At 36.3% G+C, this 20,470-nt stretch overlaps 1 protein-coding gene across 1 annotated transcript in view; it reads left to right on the plus strand.

Annotated features, from left to right (window-relative positions):
- Positions 1–16,202, plus strand: part of LOC127849510 (clustered mitochondria protein homolog) — a 52,613-nt gene extending 36,411 nt beyond the window's left edge. The window contains exons 21-31 of the mRNA XM_052382115.1: positions 3,698–3,859; positions 5,285–5,348; positions 5,943–6,033; positions 6,842–7,028; positions 7,229–7,501; positions 7,978–8,103; positions 9,561–9,646; positions 10,764–10,893; positions 12,069–12,203; positions 13,107–13,180; positions 13,726–16,202. Coding sequence (XP_052238075.1) covers positions 3,698–3,859; positions 5,285–5,348; positions 5,943–6,033; positions 6,842–7,028; positions 7,229–7,501; positions 7,978–8,103; positions 9,561–9,646; positions 10,764–10,893; positions 12,069–12,203; positions 13,107–13,180; positions 13,726–13,945 — 1,548 coding nt within the window. The 3' untranslated portion in view covers positions 13,946–16,202. The remainder of the gene's footprint in view (positions 1–3,697; positions 3,860–5,284; positions 5,349–5,942; positions 6,034–6,841; positions 7,029–7,228; positions 7,502–7,977; positions 8,104–9,560; positions 9,647–10,763; positions 10,894–12,068; positions 12,204–13,106; positions 13,181–13,725) is intronic.
- The last annotated feature ends 4,268 nt before the right edge of the window (positions 16,203–20,470 follow it).

The following is a 20,470-nucleotide window of genomic DNA, read 5'->3' on the forward strand; positions in this document are numbered from 1 at the left end:
GGAAGATGCATACTTCCATTTTCCTATACATTCCAACTACCAGAAGTACCTTTGTTTTGCATTTCGAGGCCAGGTATACCAGTTCCGAGCGATGCCTTATGGGTTGGCAACAGCTCCTCCAGTATTTACCTAGCTTATGGCTGCAGTAGGAGCACATCTCCGATTTCACGGTATTCTGCTTCTTCAGTACTTCGACAACTGGCTGTTACACCAGCTCGGTCGTCAATTGCTTCTGCAACATCTGGAATTTTCTTGGAAGAAACTGCAGACAAATCAGACCTCATTCCATCTCAAGATTTCACTTTTGTGGGAATGAATTTCTTGACTCACATCAACAAGGTCAGAGTGTCTTATCAACGTATATCAGACCTTCTGCTGAAGGTCAATTGGGTTTTGTCCCAATCTCATATAACTGCTCAAGAGTTCCTATCTCTCAACGGTATCCTGAGCTCAGTAGCAGACTTTGTGCAATTAGGATGTCTGTTCCTTCTTCCTCTTCAGCATTACCTCTCAGATTGTTGGAAATGGTCTCCGGACAATATGTTATCGCAGATTCCTATTCTTCCCGAGTTAATACCACATCTTCAGTGGTGGCTAGAGGAGGAGACTCTCTTGGCAGGAGTGCCCCTTCTTCCTCCGCAACCGTCTTTGTATCTTATGACAGACGCGAACAAGGAAGGGTGGGGTGCTCATCTGGAACCACTCAGTCTGACAGTTTCGGGGTTGTGGTCTCATCAGGAGTCACATCTGCATATCAACAATCTAGAAATGGGAGCAGTATATTTCTAGCTGTATCTCATTTCCAGTCACATCTTCGAGACTCTTGTGTGATGGTGTCAACAGACAACACATCAGTTGTGACTTACATTCAGGCACAGGGGGAAAACATTCTCACTCCCCGTATCTGGAAACCAAGGAATTACTTGTTCTTTGCAAGACGCTCAACATTTTTCTTCCAGCCAAATATATTCCAGGTCGTCTCAACGCCCTAAGCAGATGGGTTGTCTTGCAAACACCAATTACTTCCATCGGAGTGGACAATTCATCAGGAAGTGACCAAATTTTTCTCATGTTCGGTTATTCACTAGTCGACCTATTTGCAACCAGACACAATCACAGACTTCCTCTGTATGTGAGTCCGGTTTACGATCCAGCAGCGTGGGCATTAGACGCGCTTTCGTTCGATTGGGACCAACTGGACGCTTACACTTATCCCCCACCCATTCTGATTCCCCAAAATATTGGCGAAAATCAGGGTGAGTTTGTGTCGCATACTCCTGATCGCCTCTTGGTGGCCCAGGAGATCGTGGTTCAACGATCTTCTCAGTCTCCTGTACGATTATCCCAGGACACTTCTTCACAGATCAAATCTTCTGTCTCAAAGAGGCAGACTTCATGCGGATCCAGCAATGTTCCACTTACACGTCTGGCCGTTATCAGGCAATCTCTGCAGAAGAAACGCTTTTCTGTCAGGGCTTCAAACCTCGTTGCTTCTGCAAGGAGAAATTCCACCAGAGCAGTCTATGATGCTCGATAGAAACTATTCTCTAATTGTTTTATTCGAGGGAAAATTGATCCCCTCAATCCATTTGCTAGACGTATAGCGGATTTTCTCATCTATCTTTTTGATGATAACAAACTTTCTCTTAGTTCCATCAAAGGATATAGATCTATGATTTCGCATACATTGGCTTGTACCAAATCATCACAAGTCTGTTCTAATCCAGCGATTTCGGAACTGATTCAATCTATGGAACTAAAACGTCCTGTTTCTCGTACACTGGCACCTAAATGGGATTTGGCTTGTGTTCTTGATTTGCTTACTAAGAAGACCTGCAACGATTCACCAACAGTTCGATTCGATTTCGATTTCAGACACTCCGATACCGATTTTTTCGATTTGATTCATCTTCAAACCTAGTTTTATCATATATTCACTCTTCTGCCTCAAAATAAACATTTCTGTTCAAAAGTGTCGCATACCTAGATATTTTGGGCATTTGTCAAATTGTGTGTTTGTCGCATATAGTTTGGTTGGTTCAACAGTGTTTTAAAAACTGTTGAAAGTGTGTTAAATTAACATTTGTAAGAAATATTTTGCAAGAAACTGCCATTTGTCTTTCAAACTAAGTCAATATTTCAATAAAACACATAAAAAAGAAAAGCAAATAAGGACTCAATTTTAATATAAAAAACTTCTGACTAGAAGATTGTGTTGAAAACACAATAATATATAATTAAATAAATAATCATAAGACACGAAGATGATGATAGACTTCTTTGCCCGGTCAGGGCGCTAGAGTTCTATCTTAAAAGAGTAAAGTCTATTCGAGGTTCTCGCAAAATACTTTTCATTCCGTTAAAGGGGGGGGGGGGTGTATCTGCGGCATCTATTTCTCGTTGGGTAGCCTCTACTATTAAGAAAGCTTATTCATCTCTCTCATCTAGGGATTTATCCCTGTTTAAGATTACACCGCATGAATTAAGAGCTCTTTCGGCTTTGTGGGCCTATATTAATAATGTTCCACTTTCTGAAGTGGTTCAAGCTGCTTTCTGGAGGAATCCGACCACCTTTTCCTCTTTTATCTTCGTTCTCTTGAGTGTCAACAAGACAATTTATATATGTTGGGTTCTCTTGTGGTTGCTCAAAAAGTAGTTTCTTCCAATGCGTAATAGTGCTGGCGCTATACGAAACTAAAATACAATACTGTACTAACAAATATTATCTGAGGACATATTTCTACTATCTCTGGCTGAAAAATCTGGATATGGGTTTTTACTGTGATGGGAAAATATAACGAGAACCTCCTGCCACAGCTACAAAATCAGCTAGGGATAGCAGGTATGTATTTATGACATTAAAACAAATTTTCTTAAAATTGAATTTATTTTAATTATTAAATACTTACCTGCTATCGGTAAGTCCCACCTCCCACCCTGCTCATCATTTAATATTTTCATAATTGCATGAAAAGTAAGATGAGTTACGGTTCTTGATTTCCGGTTAGGTTACATTGTACTATGTTTAACCTGATCTCTTTTTAGTTAGAGAGGTGGCCAAATTCCGGCACTTGAAGATTTTTGGAGAAGCTAACCCTCCTAGAAAGGTATAGGTAGGGATAGCAGGTGAGTATTTAATAATTAAAATGAATTTTATTTTAAGAAAATTTGTTTAATTTAATGCCAATACACACAAGGAGTGGTTAGAAATGAAACTTGTGCCTGGTGGCTGAAATGTTGTCCCGGAAAAAGTCTGTGTCATAAATTTATGTAAGTAACTAGTATAGTACTAGTGGATACAGTCAAACAGTAACACTTAATATCATTAGCCAGGCACAAATATGGATTAATCTTTTGTTATGGTATGCAAGTTAATAACAAAGTATATAACTTCTATGCAGTTTTATGGCTTGATTGAATAATTTAGCAATCTCCGGGAAAATGTCGCTAAATGCATTTGCGTAAAGTCTTGTGCAACTCTGCACAGGCTAACAGGAATAAAACTTTATTAAAAGAAGACTTCCTTTAAATAAAAAATTCCATAAAAGTGTAATATATCTCCCCTGATAAGGCTTTGATGACTCCACAGGCGAATCTAGGGCAATACTTTACGCACATGCATCAAGCCCCGTTTTCCCAGAGGCCTTATTAGTGTTTGAAACCTCAGGAACTGATGAATTCTCTGCACTGCTTTCAGACAATCTGCATAGCAGAGCTGATCACAAGGGCTTCCAAACACCTGTACAAGACACACATGCAGGGCGTTGAGAGCCGTAATGTCTCCATGGCGATCAGCCACTTCCTCAACTGCTTCCTGGGATCATTTCCCAGCCCCAACCCAGGAGTGTCCCTGGATGAGGTAAGTGTTTTGAATAAAACATTCTCTTTTTGATGGTGTGATTGAATAACAATTGGGAAAGGCTGGTGAACAAACTTGATATGCATTAACACGGTCACATGTTTATTATTTGACCTGTTGACCTTGTTGTTTTGACCAATATAAAACTGATTCAGACTACATATTGTCAAGATAAATATGTTGACCAAGTTTCATAAATATTAAATCATAATTGTTTCCTGTAGAGTGGTTTAAAGGATGTTATAAAGTGTATACCTGGAAACATAGTGTTTGGACACACCTGAATCAGATTTAAATTCATGCTAGATATTGTTAAATTAAGCTTTCTGCCCAAGGCACATTGCTGGACATTGGGTGATCACATTAGCTCACCATGAGCACTTGTTCTCAGATGTGCTTAACATTTGTTACCACTCTGGAAGCCTCATGTATTATTCTTTCTCCATGAAACTTGGTCAGAATGTTGATTTTGACAATATCTAACCCATGTTTCAATCTGCGTCAGATAGTGTCAACAACTAGGTCACCAGGTCAAGTCTTCCCATAACACTATTGTAGATTGATTGTGAGCTGTGTAAACAAAATCCACCTATGATTGCATTCAGTGTACAATATCAAATATTGCGTCCTATTAGTGTAAGAAAAATTTACTCCAAATTAATCAGTTATGATAGTATATTTAAATTATTGTAAAATACTAATTAGTTTTTGTAACTCAAATAGAATCAAAACTTATTATTCTGTTCATGTGATTGCTTTTAAGCTGAACTAAAATCATGTTTCTTTAAATGTACCTGATAAGTATTTACATGTGATATATAACGTCTTGTGTTCTCAAAAAATTACTTTTATGATGAGACCTGAACTCTCTCACTGAATAGAGATGTTGTCAACAGTTCTCTGAAATCTACAATTTCCTATTAATATGGCATATATTCCAGACTGTCGCATACCCATGACATTGTTATTTTGTATAAAATACATAGGAATTGCAAATTACTTAAAAGTTTTGATACGGAAATCAAGTAGAAAAAAATGTCCCACTAAATAGACTGTAATTGTTTATTAAAACTGATGAAAAACATGCAGTTACAAAAACCAAGGATGAACAGAACGAACAATGTTCTGGGACAAAGGGTTTTAATGATCGGGGGTAAGGCGTCATCCCAGATTAGCCTGTGCTTTTCAGGGACAATAAACTTGCCTTGTTTTATATAATTTAATGTTTTAAAGAAGTCTTAACTGAATAAACTAAAAAAAAGCCCAGTTTTTCTTGAGCAAGACAAATATATAGTTCCAAAATATTAGGTTTTAGTTGATATGCTGTAAATTTCCTGATGGCTTATCATCTTTGATTAAAACTGGTTCTGATGTCTAATGAACAAACAAGTTTTTTTTGCATATCATTATGTCTTTCTTTCAAAGCTGCATGGAAAGTCTTCAAAGAAGAAGAAGAGGAAGAATAAGCAAGGCATTGCTGTCAGTGTAGGTAGGTACTGTGGTATAGTTGACTGTAATGCATTAACTCTTTACCACTTAGAAGCTAAGTGAAAAAGGCTATGTGCAAACAGCATAAAACCAGTCTGGTCTTATGCTGTTTGCTGCTTATCAGTATCATAGGGTTGGAAATGAAGCCTTTAAGAGTTTAATCTAGGAAGAAAAGTCTTTAATTGAATTTTGCTTTCTTAGAGACTACAAATGGGTCAAAATGTGTTTAATAAGTGGTTAGTGATTTAAGAACATAATAAAAATTGATAAATAACTGAACGTTATGAACCTGATGCAAATGAATAGTTGAATTATAATAATAGATTTGTGGACAGTGCGAAATTCTTTAAATATTAAAATAAAGAGCCTGCTATTGGTTTAAATTTCTGAGCTTAAGTCAAAGAATTTCATAAGTATTGTCTTTTTAAGATAGATATATATCAGACTTGTAATTAAAGGAATAACTATCTTTCTCTATCTCTTGATCTTAAGACATACACACTACAACCATAAGAGCATCACAATAATGTTTTAATCATAATACATTTCTTCAGAAAATTGAAACCCTAAATGTACTAGTTGTTATGTGTTTCAGATAATGTTGACTGGGTGAGTGAGACGCCAAAGTCCCTATGGAAGAAGATAGCAGATGAAGTGGATGACTACTATCACTATACACTTGAATGGTATGGACAACTTAATTAGCCTCATTCTATGAAATATGGGCTTAATGCATGTTTGTTAAGTGTTGTTTCAGATTGGCATGTGCAGTCTGCACAGGCTAGTCAGGGACAACACTTTACACTTTAACTATATTATCTTTTAGACGAGACTTCCTTTAAACAGCAAAATTTAAAAAAAACAAAGTGTCGTCCCTGATAAACCTGTTAGGACTGCCGTGGCTAATCGGGGTCGACTCTTTAAGCATATTTATTAAGCTCAGTTTTTCCAGAACAAGACTCAAATTGTATTTAGAGGTCATAGTGGTGAAGTAGATATGGTGTCCACTTAGTGATTGGGAGGTCACGGGTTTGATCCCCACTGTGGGAGCGTTCTTTAGATCTCCCACATAGACACCAAGAACTGGTTCTAGGCCCAGGAAACGACTCAAGAGGGTTTTAAATAAGCCTTAGGCTTTCTATGCAATCGAGCTTAAATAAATTGGTTTAAACTAAATTGTATTGAATTCACCATTAATTGTTTTACTTTACTCCCAACAGCTCTGGGTACTCAGATGGTTGATGGGAATATACTAACTTGTTAAGTGCAGAATAAATGTATGACATTGAGTTCTGGGTTACTCATAAATTGTTTAAATCATCGAGATGTAATAATATCATTTTGAAAGGGAAAAACAAAAGGGTAAATGCACATAGAAAATATTAGCTTTTTGCAATTGTTCTTCTTTGGTACATATATACTTATAATAAATTGCATATGGTATTTTTAAATCATTAGTCTTTACATTTGTAAAACAAAATACAACATTTTCAGTGACTCCATTGATTCTGCTGTTGAAAAGTACGGAGTCCAGCGAGTGTCGCTGTTGCGCTCCTTCTGTCAGCGTGTCGGCATTCAAATACTGCTAAAAGACTACAACCTGGAGTGCCGAAATAGAACGGTTTTCAACGATGATGACATTGTGAATGTCTTGCCGATTGTCAAACACATTCAGCCACGGGTATGTGTAGGTCAAAGTTAACAAATTTGAACGATTAAATATTTTTGTTCTTACAATTCTTGATGTTGTTTATGGTATGAGGTTTAATATATTCACACAGAAATAACTGCTTATGTAAATGGGTAATTATACTTTGTAAATTTATATGGGATTTTATCACTGCCCTCTACTATCTTTGCATAATTATGATATAATTGCAGGCGTCAGATGCGTACCACTTCTTCACGAGCGGCCAGTCCAAGATCCAGCAGGGTCTCATCAAGGAAGGCTACGACCTTATTCTGGAGGCCCTCAACCTGCTCAACAACGTGTATGGGGCCATGCACCCCGAGATAGCTGCCTGCCTGCGCCTGCTTGCCCGGCTCAACTACATCATGGGAGACTATGGGGAGGCAATGAGCTACCAGCAGCGCGCCGTGCTCATGAGTGAACGTGTGCTGGGAGTGGACCATCCAAACACCATCACTGAATATGTATGTACACTGTCATGAAATGTCTAAGAATTTTCATTTGAACATCAAGTCCCTATACCATCCAGTAGTATAATTGTAGTCAGGCTATAAAGTCTGTATTCACCTCTCTGTTGTATGCAATGCTTGTGGAAATTTCTGCTGTTAACTATGATTATGTAATGATTTTGGTCAGTTGATTTTAGTAATGACATGGAATATGAAGAGGTTACAGAAAGGCATCGATAATGTCAATTAAGGATTTGATCATCCATGTACCGTTTCATAATTTATAAACAACTTGTTGATCTCAACAATTTGTGATACATAACATTGACAATCAATTCAAAATAATGTACCATTGATACCGTCATAAAATATGTTTAAAAAATAAGTATACAAAATTTATTTATAATGTGTATGTCATCTATTTATAGTACAAAAAACACAGAACAAGAAACAATATTTTGTTGTTATTTATACATTTCCATGAATTCCAGACTCACCTAGCAATGTACTGTTTTGCCAACAACCAAGTGTCCAGTGCCTTGCGTTTGATGTACCGAGCCAGATTCCTCGCACTTGTCTGTCATGGGGAAAATCATCCAGAAATTGGCCTGATTGATGTAATTAAACCATGCTTATGTCTGTAAGGTGTCTGTCAGTCTCTTAAAGGGACCTTTTCACAGATTTTGGCATGTATTGAAGTTTGTCATTTAATGCTTCATATTGATCAATGTAAACATTGGAATTAAAAAGCTCCAGTAAAAAACAAGAAAAATATTAAAGAAACAAAAAACAGTAACCCTCAACTGGCTTGAACCGCTGATTTCAAGAGTAAGAGTCGTAGATGATTCGGCCATCCATTCTAATTTAACGATAGATGTTTTTTATACTTTATATAAGCAACCCTCGTAAGTTTGCAAATTTAACGACAACAACAGAATGCTCCAAATTATTCAATCGTTTCCCATTGCAACGCTTTATAATTTTCATGTTTTAAAATCGTCAAAAGAATCATTAAATGGATATTCTAGAGCATGGTAAATGTTCAGTAATAATGTGTCCTCACAGATATCATAACTACAAAGAAAATTTGCAAATCTGAAATTACTATTTTTATTTTGTCAATTTACCAAAACCTGCTTAGGACCCTAGAAGTAGAGCTATGTATTAAACGTAGGACCCTTTAAGTAGACCTATGTATTAAACGTAGGACCCTTTAAGTAGACCTATGTATTAAACGTAGGACCCTTTAAGTAGACCTATGTATTAAACGTAGGACCCTTTAAGTAGACCTATGTATTAAACGTAGGACCCTTTAAGTAGACCTATGTTTTAAACATAGGACCCTTTAAGTAGACCTATGTATTAAACGTAGGACCCATAAGTAGACCTATGTATTAAACGTAGGACCCTTTAAGTAGACCTATGTATTAAACGTAGGACCCTTTAAGTAGACCTATGTATTAAACGTAGGACCCTTTAAGTAGACCTATGTTTTAAACGTACTCTAAATTTGATATTTTAATCTCACACTGGGAAACATGTTTGGAATGTTTTTATTTTAATGCGCTTATCTAAACATAATTCCAGTCTATCGGCAAAGAGGTGTCCCTGATTAGCTTGTGCGGGTTTCACAGGCTAATCTGGCACAAGACTTTTCGCTCATGCATACAATTTGATTAAAAATGTATGTGGATTAGGGCCAGGTTTGATTACCTCCCTTATTGTATCATGGCTCTGAGATTTGCCTCTTGACAAATTCTTGCTCATTAATGTTGTTTTTGAACACAATATTCTTATACTCAAAATTTTCAGAGTAACCATATCAAAACTGAATATCTAAAAATACTGGCTAATGATGGATCTGTTAAAATTTGGAAAACATGAATTATGTGTCATTTGTTTAATCATATATCCATTTACAAACAATATTTGTTGTACTCAACCAAGGTGAAATGTAGGTAAACTTCCTGATAAAAGTGTCTAGGCAAATATATTGGTATTAACAAAACACAAGTGTTATGCTACTAAGAGAGCGGAAATAACATTTATGCTTTACATGCCAACTTGATTTCAGAGCAACATTGGGCTTATTCTACATGCTGTTGAGGAATATGAAAGATCTCTTACTTTCCTAGAACACGCTTTACGCTTATACCAAAAGTAAGTGACATTATATGTACCCAGTGCTTATAGAAGCAGAATTTAAATAATGACATCATTCTTAAGAACCATACAAGAAAGCAATATTTAAATTAATTTTGCAAATCCAAAGATCCTATCCAGATTATTTACCCTTAGTAATTTACTGACTATTTCATAAATGCTTAGTAACTCTGATCTACTTGTCGTTAGCTATGACGTCATACTTGTTGATTTTGCAGTGTGATATTTAAAATTAATGACCGCTCCTTTTTTATTCCTTTTCCCCATACGTGGCAAAGTGAAAATGGCTTTTGAAGCCAGCATTTAACCAGATCAGCCTGTGAGTAACTTGCAGTCTGTTCAGGTTTAATGCTGTTTGAGGCTAATCTGAGTATCTAATGGTTGGAAATGAAGCCTTTAAAACTTAAATTAAGTAAGAAAGGTGTTTAATTACATGTAACTTTCTAAGGGACTACAAATGCGTCAAAATACATGTCTTAGTGGTAAAGGGTTAAATTTATACAAGGGCTTAAGAATTTCTTGTCAAACTTTGAGTATACACCTCCGGAACCTGCATACGTTACCCTTACTGTCTCAGAAGCAAAGTGAAAATAGCTACATGTACATGCAATCAGCATTAAGCCATGATGAATCCATTAAAAAGGTCTTAACTTTAAAACGGATTAAAATGCGATTCTGAGTAGGAAAGGGTTGCCCTGAAATTGTAACTTATGGCCTGATATTGCAACCACTTGCCCTGATATTGCAACCACTTGCCCTGATATTGCAACCACTTGCCCTGATATTGCAACCACTTGCCCTGATATTGCAACCACTTGCCCTGATATTGAAACCACTTGCCCTGATATTGCAATGACTTGCCCTGATATTGCAACCACCTGCCCTAATATAGCAACCACTTGCCCTGATATTGCAACCACTTGCCCTGATATTGAAACCACTTGTCCTGATATTGAAACCACTTGCCCTGATATTGAAACCACTTGCCCTGATATTGCAACCACTTGCCCTGATATTGCAACCACTTGCCCTGATATTGAAACCACTTGCCCTGATATTGAAACCACTTGCCCTGATATTGCAACCTGATTAATGAATCCCTCCATGTACCTAGGTTCTATGGTGGCAAGAGTTTAAAGGTGGCCATGAGCTGCCACCTGGTTGCACGTACCCACTCGTGCAGGGGAGACTTCCGCGCAGCACTGGCCAGTGAGAAAGAGGCCTACACCATCTACAGACAGATGGTAATTACTCAGAGCTTAGAATGATCCTTGTATTGTGATAATGTGGCATAATGCCTGTGCGTCATCCCAGATTGGCCTGTTAAATCCACACAGGCTAATCAGGGACTACACTTTCTCCTGTACTGGATTTTCATTTAAAAGAGACTTCATGGGAATAAATTATACCATATAAGCAGAGTGTTGTGCCTTAGTAGCTCAGTGCATGTGCCCATTCACAGCCTATTATAGAATGGAACTTTAAACACATGAATTAAGCCCAGCTTACCAAGAAAGAGGCCAAAATTGTGAATCTGCTAATTTGTGACTGTTGATAACTTTTTTAACACATTTAGTTACTGTATTGATTGACTGATTTGATGGATGTGTTGTACATGTATTATTGATGTAAATCACCTTGTAACAATGTTTGCGGTACCATGGGAATTGGTGGATTATGTTTTTTACTACCTATAAATAAGCATGTACCAAATGAACTCAAGAAATGGTTTTATGCCCAAAGCATCCATGAATAGCCTGTTTGTTTTCTGTCTGGTCAAAGCATAAAGCTTCTTTGAAAGCTTTTATACCTGAATGGATGATATATTTTAACACTGTCAACAAACTCTCATCTCCTGAACCCAATTTGACTCTAGCATTGACATACTTCGATTTTAACTACTTCAGAAGGTCCAAATTCTTGGTTTACCTTAAATGATGTGTTTCGTCTAACATCATAATTGTCTTTTCTTAGCATGGTACTTGAAAAGATGATGTCATTGAATACTTTCAACAAGCCCACATTGCCTCAACCCAAATGACCTAGCATTGACCTACTTCGATTTTAGCTAATTCAGAAGGTCCAAATTCTTGGTTAACCTTAAATTACTTGTTTTGTCTAACATCATTATTGCCTCCTACTTAGGTTAGGTACTTGAAAGGATGATGTCATTGAATACTTTCAACAAACCCACATCAACTGACCTCATTTTGACCTTGACACTGAACTAGTTTTGGACATATTGGACTTATAACAATGGGCAAAGGAATACAATCTGACAAATCTTCCACTGGCGGCATATGCAACTATTGAATACAGCATCTTGTTGATGTCAGAAAGAAATAAAAGCAGGATAAATTTTTTATACTGATTTCTGTACTTAAATATAATAAACACTAACCATATTTCCCATTGCTAGCTGGGAGAGGAGCATGAGCGTACAAAGGAGAGTGGAGAGTGCTTGAAACATCTCACGCAGCAGGCGGTCACCTTCCAAAAGAAGATGAACGAAATTGTGAAAGGGGAAAAAATCACGTCATTAGCACCTTTACAGGTCTGTCTTAATCCTTTACCACTTAGATACACAGTTTGACAAGTTTGTAGTCCCCTAACGAAATCTTCTTTCTTACTAGATTCAAGTTTTAAATGCTTCATTTTCAACTCTCAGATATTGATGAGCAGCTAACAGCTAAAAACCTGAACAGACTGTGAGTTTTTCACAGGCTGTTCTGGTTTTATGCCGGATGATTATAGCCATTTTCACTTTGCTTCTGATGAAAAAAGGGTTTGTCTGGATCTTGTGTTCGGATGCCTTTATGTGATTTACATTGTGATAGTTTTAAGTTTAATATCTAGATGATATATCTGCGAAAGAAAATCTTTGTTTGAATAATAAAATGTTACAGGTAAATCAAGAAGTAAAGTAATTTTATGAAAGTGTGCATTCATTTAAGAATACATTAAGTGGCACGCCATTTTTATATGAAAAAAAGCACAGATATTTAACACATGTGTGTGCAGGTTTTTTATGCCCCCGAGGGAGGGCATAATGTGATTGCACTGTCTGTCACACTTTGCGTTTAGGTTTCAAAAATGCTCATAACTTCTATGTTGCTTCAGATGTAACATTCATATTTGGTATGCATGTGTATATGGACAAGACCTTTCCATATGCACACACATTTTTACCCCTTTGACCTTGACCTTGAACTTAGGGTCAGCATCTAGATTTCGAAGAATGTGTTTAGGTTTGGAAAAATGCTCATAAGTTCTATCAAAGCATTTATAGGGGGAATATGTCATCCTATGGAGACAGCTCTCGTTTGTCTTATTTTCTTTTGCATGTAGATCAAGTAGACAAGGAGTCAGTTTATGCTGTTTTGTTGCTATATTACTAGTCATCTTGCAACTGATGAGCATTTCACAAGGAAGATGGTCATTGTTGTTGTGCTTCCAGATTCAGACCCCTTCCATGCAGAGTGTGCTGGAGATGTTGAATGTTGTCAATGGAATAGTCTTCGTTCAAATTAGGTAAGCTGTCAATCTGTGCTATCAATTGAAAATTCATTATTATACTTTTTCATTTGAGCTGTTTTGTGAAAACTTTGCTAAATGCATTTGTGTTAATGTTGTCCCAGATTAGCATATGCAGTCCGCTCAGGGACAACACTGTCTGTATAGACTGGATTTTCGCTTAGAAGAGACTTCCTTCTAATGCATATTCCATTAAAGCAGAAATTGTTGTCCCTGATTAGCCTGTGCAAATTGCACATGCTAATCTGAGACGACACCTCATGCAAATCCAAGTCCTGTTTTCCCAGAAAATAGCTCATTCAATAATAACTCGCAGTATACATGTGCAGTGTACATTTAAAAGTGCAGTATTTTCTGTCTGTCATGCATATATTGTTTAGGTTTAATTTTTCATGTCATTACTTGCCTTATTTGAAAGTTAATTATCATGTCAGACTTAGTATTTCTCTTTTATGAAAATATGATTTAAGCTATAAACAAAAACAATTTAAAAATCCAAACTCGTGTACATCTTTGCAACTAATTGTGTTTCTGTGATACAGCCCCGAGGAAATTGCTAGATTACGTCGCGAAGTTGGCCAAAAACAGGAACAGAAAGAGGTAGAAATGAGCAAGTTGAACGGCAAGGACTCAGATAGTAAGGACTCTGATAGTGGCAACGAATCAAATGGTGCCTCTAGCCCTGAGAAAGAATCCCTTCCAGTAATCAACGGCACGTTGGTCAACGGGTCTGCACACCTAGAGGAGATCCTCACTAACTGAACTGTGGAACATTCAGCTATTAAATGGCATTAACCCTTTAAGCGCTGGAACCAAATTTTAAAGGCCTTTGCAAACAGTTTGGATCCAGATGAGACGCCACAGAACGTGGCGTCTCATCAGGATCCAAACTGTTTGCTATTCTGATAGTATTCTTTGAAAAAATTATAAGAAAATGCTAATTTTACAAATTCAGCAGACGACATTTTAGCAGACTACAAATTTCCCAGCATGCAAAGGGTTATAATATTCAGCTATTGGATGGTGTTTGCTGATTATTATGGTGTTGCATGTGTCTGTACATTTTTTAAAGAAAGCCTGTTAATGATGAGTTTTGTAGCTGATGTGTGATACTTAAGTATTCCCCGATCGTTCAGTTTGAACTTCCACCTTTGTGAAGTGATGAAAAATTGAGGGAAAAAATCAATCATCAGCTCTCTTTGTTAATGTCATGGAACAATATGTATTTGAAATTTATATATATATGTGTAAGAAAGGATTATTTTCCTTCAATTGTGCATTAAAATTGAATTTTGGGGTAATCCTTCCTAGTGGATCATTTTGGAGTAGTTCCCTTTTTGCCAAATATGCATTTTCTGTGCATGAATATAAACTGTAGTGCTGCTGAAGAAGAAATATTTGCATGCTTTATGAATTTCTTGAAGTGTAGGTCAACCATGATGTAACTTAAGATTGACAAATGTGTAGAGTGTGAATAAAAAATAATATAGTCTGTTTTAAGTAAGTTTATTTGGTTGATGTTGATTGTTTCTTGGGGCCTACTGTTTAACAACCTGTGTTAATGTTGGTGTTACATGTCAGTAGATATGGGTTTGTGACATTATAAAAAACAGGGGTCTGTGACAACAATGTTTGTTTCTGTTCATCATTTTCATCAGATTGTAACTTCTTCATACAGCAAGAAATAAAGCTTAGTCTTCTGTTTCTAACTTATTGTTTTGTGTACCATTTTTTGTTCAAAGAAACAAAACATTTAGGAAATTCTGCAGCAAACAGTTGTGACTTAACATATGTAAAAATTGATTTTCAATAGCGGAATGCAGTCTTGTTTATGATGTCGTAACAAATGTTTAATGACAAATACAATTGATGGGAATTAAAATCTAAAGTGTTATACTATGCAGTTCCTGTCTATGTACATACTTTAATGGTTGTATCCCTAAAACAAACACACATTAATATAATCAGATCATTATATTCGGAAACAATACAATCTAATTTATGAATAAAAACTAACCCCTATTGTGTATCTTCATTTATTATGTTTCACAGAAATTTCATTAGTGCATGTATTTGTAAATATGATATGAATTTTGTACACTCTTGTTCACTGTGTTCGTGTGTATGTTTTCATGCTTCAACCATTGGTATATAAGAAACCATTGTTATATACTTATGACATTTCTTACGGTTAGTCCAAGTGTGATGTCCATGTTCTTAATTTTTGTTAAAATCAAAATAAATGCAGTAGATTTGACTACTACATGCCTATTTTTACATAGATTCAAAGGATTTGTTATGAACTGTTTTATGTCTTAAATGGAATATTTATTAGTGAACGTAAAACGTGAATGTAAAAGCATTGAATTGTATACTATTATTATGTTGATATGTCAAGCTTATATTTTTGTTAAATGATATTTTATCTTTATTTTGTCTAGAACATGGACTGGTGATGTTGAATAGATTTCTGCATGTAAAACCCTAACCACAATGCACTGGTGTTTTTTGGTAATTTATTTAAGTTAATGTACACTCACAGTTTTATAATTATACAAGTATTTTGTTATGTGTTATAATTTATCATTTTATGAATGGCTATGTTTTAAATATAATTATCTTCCCCTGACAATGCTGAAAGTGTTTGCGTTTTAGTAAAAATAATATGCCAATTGATTAATAAAACCCAGGCTTATTGAAAAGAAATCTAACACCTACATATGTGAATCATTTTATAAAATGTGTAGTCAAATAATAATCACAACATTGTCCTTCGAAAGCGGCAGGTCTTATCTGACTGCTTTGGTTTGTATAATTTTGGGTCAGTGCAGAACTGTTTTAAATAAATTGTGAATATAAACACCAGTATGCACTGAATGATTTATTATTTCATATCTTCTAGGTTTTGTGTTTAGACTTTAAGATATTCACCTGTGACTTAGTGTTTGTGTGGTTTGAATTTTATAGACTAGATATGCATTTGTTAGGACGCATAAATTGTGAACAATAATAAACAAAAGTTTGCCATATAAGTTTACTCCTGGTTTTATTTACATACAAACACATTCTTATAATTATTTTGAAAATCAAAACCTAAACACACAATTTCACTACAATAGCTCCATCCAAACGCAAGCTACTGAGCGGAAACAGGTGACCTTGACTTTGAACTAACATGCCCCAAGTACAAACCCATGGGTGGTCTTCATTCCATCATGCTTCATCCGAAGTTCCATCAAGAGATTCTAATTCACCAAATGCAAGGATTTAACGAGGCAAAGGACATGTATTCAATGATGCATTCTTCATTTACTCTGGTCAATCTTCAATGATTAAAAGTGGAGCCTCACTTTTCCAGACATCCAGAAGCGTATCGTGAAATAATTGTTCCACTAATGGGACTTAACTAAGTTCCATTTTTTCTCAAGAAATAGAGGATATTTGTTCATGTCACAGTTAGAGTAAGATCGTTTGTTATTTCACGACTGATCATAGAAAATATATTTTCACGAGTGGTAATATTATCTTTCTATGATCACTCGTGAAATAACAAACGATCTTACACTGACATGAACAAATTTTCTGTTTCTTTTATTCCCCCTTCAAGAAAATAATTAACAGCTGTTTCACTTTCGCTGTAAAGTTACCCCTTCTCCCGTGGCGTGCCTCAATAAATTTCAATACACAAAATAACGTCATTAGTGTTTGCATCATCATCCGCCGAAAGAAAAAGTCCAATATTTGATGGTTTACGAGTAAAAAAGCTGAAAGGTTTAAACCTTTTATTGCTCTTGCTAAAATAAGCAAACAAAGTTAAGCATAAAATACTGCTAGTGTAACAACATTTACTGAACAGTACATGTCCTTGATGTCCTCGGAATACGCACATTTTGACATATTTTCATTCATACAGCGCGCCATTTTTACAAACTGTCAACTGAGTAATTTAGTCAGTGTTTAAACTGTGGGTTAGCAACAAACAGGATGGCCGCAGCGGTACAGAAAAAAACAACAGCCACTGGTAACCACGGTACAAAGTTTGGCTGCCATACGTGACCCGGACTGTTTAGAAAATGATGTCTACCGGAGGTGGATGAGGACCCGTTAAATTACCATCGTGAAGTTACGCCATTAGCAGAAACATGGCCTGCCAAATTAAAACTGCTTCAGGAGCGACGAACTAGGAAAAACCATACACTTGACTGAGCTAAACCAAGTTCTACCAATCGCTCGAAGCTATAACACACGACTTTTAACCGTAAATCGCCCGCCCAGCGATTACACTTCGGACAATAATACCACTTATCGCTCCACCAGCGATTGAACACTTTTTTAAGTCTGACATTAACACACTATAACTCGGACAGCAAGTAGACACTTTAGATTCGGACAATAATACCACTTATCGCTCCACAAGCGATTTCACACTTTTTACACACTTATAACTCGGACCAACGATTACACACTTTAAAAACTCGGACAATAATACCACTAATCGCTCCACTAGCGATTTCACACTTTTAAGGTCCGACATTTGCACACTTTTAAAACTCGAACAATAATACCACTTATCGCTACACCAGCGATTTCACACTTTTTACACACTATAACTCGGACCAACGATTACACACTTTTAAAATTGGTCCTTCAAAAATAAAAGTTTTTGCTCTACGGTATTGCTACTATGTTATAAACATATAATTTATAAATATTTAATTTCTTTGACTTACCCGAAAGAACCCGCTGATGGTACACAAGTAGCGCAGAGTCCATTCGAGCAAATGTGTTAAGTCATTGTCGTTAAGATTAGCTTTAAGAGATATATGTTTCAGAATAAGTAGGCATTTACCAAAAAGAAAACGCTGATGTTACACAAGTAACGCAGAGTCCATCCGAGCAAATGTGTTAAGTCAATGTCGTTAAGGTTAGCTTAAAGAGATATATGTTTTAGAATAAGTAGGCATGCCAATCCGACCCCGGCAAACATAATTTTCCGCCGACCCGGCAAACAGAATTGTCCGCACTGCGACAGGAAAGCAAACACAATTAAAATTACACACACGACAATAACATAAGTAGACATATTACAAATGAGATATTAAAAAGGCAACATATTGAATGTTTGTATAATAGGACCACAACAAGAAGCCATAAGACTTGGCAAGTATATACACTCGACAGATCTTTGATCAGTTCAAGCAATGAAGAAGTTCCAAGCACTTTCACACTGCCCGTCGATATGCGTCCCTTCTATACCGGACCGAAGGGTGGACCCATAACGATCTTGTGATGATATTGGCTGGCCCCGGCACCGCAATGCGCTTGGATGGCAGCCTCCAGAGTTTAGGAGCCCGCCAGGAGCCGGTGGATATTGACTGGAAATAGAAGACTTGCCGGCAGTATCATAGAACGAGCAATTTGAGTCGCTAGTGTTGCGACATATGGCACTAAACCTTAGTAGATAATATGTAACTGTTGAGGGCTGTACACTGGAAATGAGAATCGGGGTGCGGTGGGTGTTTTTTTTTGTCGATGCCGAACGATGTCAGCGCCGGAATCATGATGCACATGTCTGTGTTGTTAGACTTGCCGCTGAGACAGAGTGTTTTATTCGTTCCGGGTTAAATTGAAGTACACGTTTCCATGAAAGTGAAAGTTCATGAAAAACCCTCTTCCCATCGGCATCTCACAGGAATTCCTGAAATTGTGTGTAGACATTGGCATTGTAGGACGAGCAGGAGCCCGAGGCACGATGCTGTTTGGACGTGACGAGTCTACTAAAATGTCAGAAATGGCCATTGACTGCTGGTTGTTCAATTTGCTGTAATTGTTGATACTGTTTATGTTTTTACGGCCCGAAATTTGAACTATTTGATTAGCTTGGACTCCTTCATCATTTAACTTCTGAACCATCCTTTTTCTCACACTGAAAATGATACAGTAAAAAGGATGTAAATAAACCGGATATTTCATGATGAAAATGATTTTTAGAAAAATACCTAAGCCACTACAGTGCAGTGATCATAAAATTATTGGCTTTTTAATCGAATGGATTATTTGATGAGGTAAGTGTAAAAATGTCATTGGAAATTTATTATAAATTTTAAATTAACAAAATTAAGTGTACATGTATATATATTGTACAACTTTAAAGCTCTTTATTAATGAACTGATGAAAGAACATCATGAGCCACAGCAGATGAAAACAGACCTTAAGTCGCTAGCAAACAGTTTCGACCTTAAAAGCGCAGTCAGAGCAACATCTGTTTGCTTAACATCAGTGTGTTACACATTTCATATGTATAGTTTATAGTTACTTTTTAGTACCTGTATGGTGTAATGCGCGCCTCGTCAATTCCTGCATCTGTTTTCATCTCATTCATGATATTGTTACTGTACAACTAATTTACTCCCATTGCCGATTTCTTATACCAGCCTTTTGGGCTGGTGTACAAATACTAAAGAAAAATTGGAGAGTCTTCACCCAACATGTCAGTAGGCTGTCTGTCGCGGTATGTTTTGTACAGATGTACAGGATCACGTTGAGGATCATCACGTATCTCATTGGCTTTTGGCTAATTTGCCCTTTAAAAAAGAAAATTGATATTTAAGAAAAACATATTTATTTTAGGTCTACCAATGAAGTAATGAAATACCGAGATTTATTATCAGTGAAATAAAATTGGTATTTTCACTATTTTCGGTGAAAAACAACATTGAAAATGTCAATTTATTAAAAAAATAGATTATTTATTTATTTATAAAATCTAAATATATTATTTATTAATTTATTTAGTTATTTATTCATTCATGTTTTTATTTATATGAATTTAATATTTACTTATTTAATATTTATCAATTACGTAATTTATTTATTTATTTAATAGAAGCTAAAAGGATCATTTATTTTAATAATGTATTGAAAAATAAGTAAAAAAAAAAGAATTCCCTTGTATCGCGAACATTAGCACCAGTCCTTGTTTTCGTCTCACGTTCCGTAGACAACGTAATGAACTGGCGCCCGGAGCAGGGATCAACTTCTAGAGAGACATCGCCTCATTTCATATTGTGGATTTCAGTCCCTGTTCTTATTCAAAAATATGTGGCACAGATGAACCAGATAGTATGAGCTTAAGAGCGTGCCGAGTGGTCACCCAAAGTCTTTGCCTTGTACATCAGGTCAAGGTGCTCATCGGTTAATATATCCGCTGTTTTCGGCTTGTTACATAAGCCCTGCTTTTTGATGTCCTTTTGCTTAGACTTGAGAACATCTCTTGCCCTTTCAAA

The sequence above is a fragment of the Dreissena polymorpha genome, chromosome 1 (assembly GCF_020536995.1).
Source record: "Dreissena polymorpha isolate Duluth1 chromosome 1, UMN_Dpol_1.0, whole genome shotgun sequence".
Lineage (NCBI taxonomy): Eukaryota > Metazoa > Mollusca > Bivalvia > Myida > Dreissenidae > Dreissena > Dreissena polymorpha.